We start from the raw sequence: 7,792 nt of genomic DNA on the forward strand, positions 1-7,792 counted from the left end.
CCATGTTGGCAAAATCCAAGATGGCAGCCAGTCCCTATTGGATTTTGTCCCAAGTAAATAACCAAAAGTCATAGGACCATCAATGAAGGCTCTTTTCATAGGTTTTTGACCTTAAGGATTCCAAATCTCAGCTTTGTTTTTACATACAAAATGCGCTTTGTCCAATGTAGTTGTCAGATTATTTCCAGGGGCATACTTAAGGGCAAAAACTTGCAGGTTCAGGTTTAATTTGGATGTTATTTTCTGGTCTGCAAATGAATATAATGCATTGCTGGTGGCTGGTGGTTTATATTACTGAACACATAAAGGTCACATAAATTGTTCCTTGCATGTATTTTCCTTCTTCAAGAAACGCTGATATAGGTGGTCATGACTAATTGTGCATTAATCACACGTAGGTGGCGTATATGGCTACTTGTCCAGTGAATGTATTCATATTTTTCCGTCTCTGTATTTGTTTTCACTGAATTGGCGAGAATAGTAGTGGTGGTGGTGGAGAAATAATTGAAAATTGTACCTGTGATATTGCGTCATCAAAGTAAAGTATCATTTGGGAACTTTGCTGTATATGCCAGTCTGATAGATACGGATAGTTGCAAAAACCAAAGGTAGAAGGACTTTTAACTCTTGGCAGAGACCCGGCTGACTTAAAGGAAATCAATGCCGTGCAGTCTGATATTACAGTCTTCTTTGATCAACTAAATAATGCATCCGGTATTGCAGCAACATTACGATCCCATAATGCTAAGTGTCACAAAACATGTAGGAGCTACTGTAGTAGTTCTCGTGTGAAGAGGCTGCGTCAAAACCATGAACACAGAGTTCACCAAAAAAACTCAGATCAGCGGGGACATCACATGGAAAACGCAGTGATGTCAAATGCTGCATTATCTGTGATGGAGATGACCAGACAAATATACGCAAGGTGGCAACTGACAACGTAGATGCAAATCTAAAAAGCTGGGCAAAGTCAAATGATAATTTCTCAGTTGAAGGGTAAACTGATTGCACATGCTGCGGATGCCCATGCTGCGGATGCCCATGCTGGTGATGTTTTGTATCATGTTCAATGCTATTTGCATCTACGAGAGACTACACGCGCTGCCGATTGTCGAGCATCCACAAGCTCTACTCTGCATGAGTTTCGTCAAATTGCACAAACAGCACAAACAGCAGCCCTTGTTGAGGATTAAGCCTCCACAAATAAGCTATCAGCACTTCGACAGATGTACCGAACACTGATGGAATAACAAGGAAGTCCCTGTCACGATACCAGGCAGCCACATTCCACATGGTTTCAAGAGCATGTTCTCAATCTTCTTCGAGAATGAGTTTTCACAGGAGAAGGTAATCTACATTTCTAATAATACAAAGATTGCAGATGAGTCCCAGCTTGGTCAAGATGATGCCCTATTCAAGGGTACATTGTCGTTCAAAAGTCTACACACAAGTTCAGGCTCACTGGAAAGAATCAGTCACATGAACAGTCCAATAAGAGTCTACAGGCACATATACATCATTATGGAACAGGAAGTCGTCACATCTCTCTCTAGGGTCCCTGAAGTTGGAGAGGACTTCCATGCACGATTCATTTCACAGACACTCTATAAGGTGACAGTGCCAGTGTCAAACACTATCAGGCATTCCCTGACATTCGCCAATCGTCCTGATCTGACCAAAAAAGGAAACAAAACCAATGGTTTGCTGAGTATGTTACACAACACATGGTGCCATTCCTGGAGTCTCCGATAACCGCAACAGTTACACGTATAGATGCCATTGGGGATACCAACCCAGAAAACAACCTCAAATCCCTCACACATCAGCGTCGGGATACAGGTCCATGGACTATGACTGGGGATTGCCACACACGAATCCCAAAGCATGACTGGAACAGTGGATTTCTCATAAATGAGGATAACGAAAAGGAGTTATTTCCCTTTCCTCAGTAAGGAGCTTGTCAAGATATTCATTCATCTGGCACATGCTATAGCACAGGGCCACCAATGTTCGTATTGTTGATGGTGATGTGGTGGCTTCTTCTCTACACTGTCAGAGCTGTGGGTGTGTTTCGGTAGCGGAAAAAAAATTCGCGATCCATGATATCTCTTCCTATCTTGGACCTTGGACCTTGCCGCTTTTCCATTGCATTACAGGGTACGACATGACATCACAGCTCCTTGGGTGTGGCAAGAAAACTGACTGGTGATCTTGGCAAAACACACCAGGACTCACTGAAACACTGGCGACTCGAACCAATCAACCAGAACTGTTCAGCCTTGAGCCTCTACACATGCAGAAACTGGAACGATTTGTAGTTATCATGTTTAGTAAGGGGTGTGGTTTGGCTAAAGTCAACGAAGTCAGACATCGTCTTTTTACAACTGAGAATACACCACCCACTCAGGCAGCCTTTGAACACATAAAAAGGGCACTGCTTTAGGCAAACTTTCACTGGAATCAAGCAGCCTCAGGTCGCCAGAAAATCCCTGGCTTCAGTGAATCGGGGTGGCAAAAGGAAGACGGTGGTATCTGGTCACCATACTGGACAACTCTCGAGGATACAAGTAAATCACTTAATTGGCCAAAACGCACTTCTATATCAAAACAAAGCTCAGATTTGGAATCCTTAAGGTAAAAAACCTATGAAAAGAGCCTTCGTTCATGGTCCTATGACTTTTGGTTATTTAGTTAGGACAAAATCCAATAGGGACTGGCGGCCATCTTGGATTTTGCCAATATTTCCCCAATGATTACCAGCTTTGGCGCCCTCCACAAATGAATTTAGTATGTTCTGGTCTACACCTGTGCCAAATTTGATGCTTGTAGACACATCTGCACGATATCCCTCTAAGGGCCTGGATTATCATACATATCTGCCCAAAAAACTAATCTATTATTTAATATACTTGTGAACATTTTAGACAAAATACTCAATAAACTAATAGTTCTATAATTATCTTTGATTAATCTTGAGCCTTTTTTATGTAATGGGATCATAACACATGTATCCCAATCTTTAGGTAAAACACCACTATCAAAGATACAATTGAAAATTATCTCAACATGAGGGGCGATGTTAGGTAGTGAAAATTTCAGGTATTCTGGGAGAATATTGTCCATACCAGGTGATTAAGAGTTTTTGAGAGAATTAATGCTGTCAATAATTTCATCTTTAGTGATTGGTCCATCTGAGATGTCGCAGGAGATTTCCTCGCTTTCTATTATTAGTGGGTCGGCTTCGTCGTTTAAGAAATCACTATCTTCTTCAATTGTAGACTGGTTAAATAATTGTTCAAAGTAAGGGATTCCAAATCAGATTTTATTTGCTTATTGTCTTCACGAACTTCTGTTAAAAAAATCAGTGATTCAGACACTTGACTATTTGTGTCTTTACACATCACCTCCAGTGAATAGTATTTCTTTTCGAAGTCTATCATCTGTGTTCGAACTTCTCGCACTGTTGCACGTATTTCTTTCTAAGGGGGTAAACATGTCAACACTGTCAAAAGGGGTGCACAGTGTGGCGATATGACAAAGATGTCTTCGTTTGTTAAGTGTGTTTATTCACTGGAAGTGTAGCTGTGTACAGGAGTGTGGCTGAAGCCATGTGCTTCCAGCCAGCAGCATACTCGTGAGAGTTATCTCCCCTCATGTCTTTGGTTGGGGCCCATTTAAGGATGGGGCCCACTTAGGGTTTAGCTAATACCACATCTCCCTTTGTTAAGCACAAAAGCAAGTTGAGAGTTCTCTAACATTAAAACTAGTAATAAAAGAATAACTGTTGATGCTGAACTATACATCACAAATAATAATGTCCTTTCCATTTTTTTTTGGAGTAAACATACATTTGAACCTCAGTGTCTTTTACTGAAATCAAACACAATGTAGATTTAAATCTACTGAACTGTTAACGACTAACATGAAACAATAATGTTTCTTAACTGACTACTATTCATTTTTCTACAAATCAAGTCTGTCAGGTTTAACTGAAACCCTTCCGGATCTGGTCAGAGTCACATCAGGTGGAATGTCACGCTGCACACTTGATGGTACACCAGACGAGACATTCAAGGGCTGTGACCTGGCGTCTGTGTTTGTTGGCTGCTTTCCTGGTACAGGAGTGAGGTGTCTACGATTCCTGCGCAGAATGCTATCACCTGCCTTGATGTAGAATGATCTTGGAGTTTCAGCCTCCTTGTGGATTTGACCTTCTCTGATGAATCCACTGTCATTAACAAGCACTGTATCTCCCTCCTTCACCTGGGGAAGAATGCGTGATCTGTGACGAGAGTCATAGTTCGATTTTTGACGCTGTTGGATTTTGGTAAACGACGACTTCACTTCCTGTGAAGATGGTTGATTAGCCTGAAGTTGAGATGTATGAACTGGGAGAGTTGTCCGCAAGTTGCGTCCCATCAAGAGCTGAGAAGGGCTGAATCCATTTTGTAACGGTGTACTCCTATAGGTGAGGAGTGCCATGTAAGGATCAGATGATTTCTTGAAAAACATAGGACGAGTACTGTGGACCGTTGTCCGAAATCACAATGTCCGGAATACCGTGTCTTGTGAAAATAGATTTCAGATGGTTTATCACACTTGCAGAGGTAGTACTGTCAAGTTTTGCAATCTCAATATACTTTGAGTAGTAGTCCACTACAAGTAAGTATGGTATGGAATCCAGTTCAAATAGGTCTGTCCCCACTTTACTCCATGGGCGAGATGGAATTTCTGAAGATCTCAGAGGTTCAGGTGGGTTTGGTCGGAATCGCGCACATGTATGACAACCCCTAACTACATGTTCTATCTGTGTGCTGATGCCTGGCCACCAAACTGACTCATTTGCTCGCGCCCTGCACTTAGTAATACCTTGGTGAGAAGAATGCAAAATGTCAAGAATTTCTATTCTCATGCAAGCTGGAATTACCAGTCTCACTCCCATCATGAGTAGCCCATCTACTACAGTGAGATCCCCTTGATATGGCCAGTAGTTTCGTGCACAGTCCGGCAGAGATGTGTATTTTGGCCATCCATCAGTACAGTATTTCATTATGAGTTCACATACCGGGTCTTCACGTAGTTTGAGACGTATCTCATCCAGTCGTTGATCTGTTGCAGGTAATGTAGCAAGAACAGAATCAACATAGATATTTGTGTCCCTCAGAAGACAAGACTCTTGGCTTGAGAGTGGAATATCCGTCGGCGCTCTAGAGAGTGCATCCGCTGAACAAAGCTGTTTCCCTGGTACATGTGATATAGTATAGGAATAGGCCATGAGGCGCATCTTGAATCGCTGTATGCGAGGTGGCAATTGGTCCAAGCTCTTGTTTCCCAACAGAGAAAGAAGTGGTTTGTGGTCAGTGTTTATGTGAAACTGTTTACCTAGCAGGTAGTCACGAAAACGTTCACAAGCCCAGGTAATTGCCAACGCCTCTTTTTCCACTTGTGCGTAGCGCCTTTCTGTGTCCGTCATTGATCTAGAGCAGTAGGCTACTGCTTTATATACTCCACTGCAGTCTTTCTGACAGATCACTGCCCCCAATCCAAATGAGGAAGCATCGGCTGAAACACAAGTCTCCGCATTTGGATCATAGTGTCCGAGTACTGGAGCAGATGTCAGTTGGTCCTTGATAGACTGAAACGCAGAACGCTGTGGTTCCTCCCAGACCCAAGCTCTGTCCTTGACAAGGAGTTCGCGAAGAGGTTGTGTTTTAGATGCAAGATTGGGTACAAACTTTGCCAGCTGATTAACCATACCGAGAAATGTCCTGATATCAGAGACTTTCTGTGGCTCGCTCATCCTGGTAATAGCATGAATTTTGTCTGGGTCTGCATAAATGCCAGTGCTGTCAATTATGTGTCCAAGGAACTTCACTTTATTCTTTGAAAACTGACACTTCTCCAGATTAAGTGTTATGCCTGCATCACGCAATCTGCTCAAGGCTGCCGCTACATGCTGATCATGTTCGCTTTCATCATGACCATGAATCAGGATATCGTCCATCTGGCACACAACTCCATCTAGACCTTCCAGAACCTGTTGCATTCTTTTCTGAAAATGTTCTGGTGCTGACGAGATGCCAAAAGGTAGGCGGTTAAAACAATACCGGCCAAAGGGTGTGATGAAACAGGTAAGTAGTGAGGAATCTGTGGATAATGGAATCTGGTGGAATCCAGAGTTTGCGTCTAGTTTTGTGAACACTTTAGCTCCACTCAACTGACTTAGTGTGTGATCCACAGCAGGAAGAGGGTGATATTCTCTCCTCACAGACTCGTTCAATTTAGTCAGATCAACACATGTTCTGACCTTCTCTGAAGATTTTGGGACGACCACCATACCAGCACACCAGTCGGTAGGACAGTCCACTTTAGATATGACACCACTGCTTTCCATTGATTGGAGCTCCTGTTTCACTTTCTTCATGAGAGGTAGAGGCACACGTCTGGGTGTTGAGATAGAGAAAGGCTTGGCATCCTCTTTGAGCTTGATAGTATATTCACCTTCCATCTTTCCTAGCCCAGTGAACAGTTCGGGAAACATGTCTTTCCATTTGTCCCCAACAACGCTATCAATGCGGCTGACAAGGTTGAGAGCTTGAATTGCGGGTCTACCCAGCAGAGAACGAGTAAGACCTCTGGCGACATATATGTCCTGCTCAGTCACAACATCACCGTACACAGTTTTAAGTTTTGCTCTGAATTTTCCAACAACATACAAACTAGAGTTAGCTGGACCATACAGTCTCTTGCCACTTTGCTGAAGTTTTGGAAAAGGCTTAGACACATAAAGGTCATAGGGAATGACGGTGACGTCAGCACCCGTGTCAATCTTAAAGTCACGAACTAGTAGTGAGTTAACCTCAAGATTTACAAGCCAAGGCCGTGATGGATCGGAGCTTTCACTATCAGCACTAATGGAACCAAGGAACGCATATTCCTTCTCGTTGGTACACTCATTGTTAGACCCTTGTTCGAGACGAATCTCAGATAGACCCCACCGTTGACTCCTGCATACTACATCCCAGTGTCCAACTTTACGACATTTCCGACAGGTTGACCTGGTTGCAGGACATTCTGCTCTTGGGTGTGAATCTCTACCACAGTATGAACATGTGGGTTTAGGCTTTGCATTGTTAAAAAATGGACGAGGTGAAGTCTTGGGCTTAGTTTTGCCACGAGGTTTCTTGCCTTTGCCTTTAGGAGTGACAAGTTCTTCAACTCTTGAATTTCCACTTGCTGTATTCAAAGACACATTGCCTCGAATCACAGGTTGCTGCTTGTGGATAATTTCAGATTGTCTGGCACTTGTGACAGCTTTCTGTAATGTTAATTCAGAGTCGTGCTGAAGTTTTTCTGATAATTTGAGGTCACGGATTCCAACGACAATTCTGTCTCGAATCATCTCATCATGAAGTGCACCATAATTACAGTTTTCTGCAAGAGAATAGAGATCTGTGATGAAACTATCAACTGGTTCACCATCTCTCTGTACACGCTGGTTAAATTTAGCTCTCTCAAATATGACATTTCGACGAACAGAAAAGTACTGATCAAACTTAGCTTTGACAATAGTATAGCTCGTCTGTTCCTCTTCAGAGAGAGTGAAAGTCGGCAAAATGTCATCAGCTTCTGCTCCCATCAGGTATATGAGCTGATTTACTTGGGTTTCTTGGTCTTTTGTAGCAAGCTTGGAGGTGATGCGATACCGCTCGAATCGACGGATCCATCTTGTCCATCCCTCTGTGTTAGAGAAATCAAATTGCTCAGGAGGAGTTATTTGAAAGCTTGCCAT

The 7,792-nt window shown here is 42.8% G+C and overlaps 1 protein-coding gene across 1 annotated transcript; it reads right to left on the reverse strand.

The window, feature by feature from the left end:
- Nucleotides 1–3,963: 3,963 nt before the first annotated feature.
- LOC139455886 (uncharacterized) lies at nucleotides 3,964–7,792 on the reverse strand. Its single transcript, XM_071237434.1, has 2 exons — nucleotides 5,066–7,792; nucleotides 3,964–4,263 (listed from the first exon to the last, which is right to left on the reverse strand). The coding sequence occupies exons 1-2, from the start codon at nucleotides 7,790–7,792 to the stop codon at nucleotides 3,964–3,966; spliced, it is 3,027 nt and encodes a 1,008-aa protein (XP_071093535.1).

This window comes from Haliotis cracherodii, unplaced genomic scaffold (genome assembly GCF_022045235.1).
Source record: "Haliotis cracherodii isolate W230 unplaced genomic scaffold, xgHalCrac1.p SCAF_1, whole genome shotgun sequence".
NCBI classification, from domain to species: Eukaryota; Metazoa; Mollusca; class Gastropoda; order Lepetellida; family Haliotidae; genus Haliotis; species Haliotis cracherodii.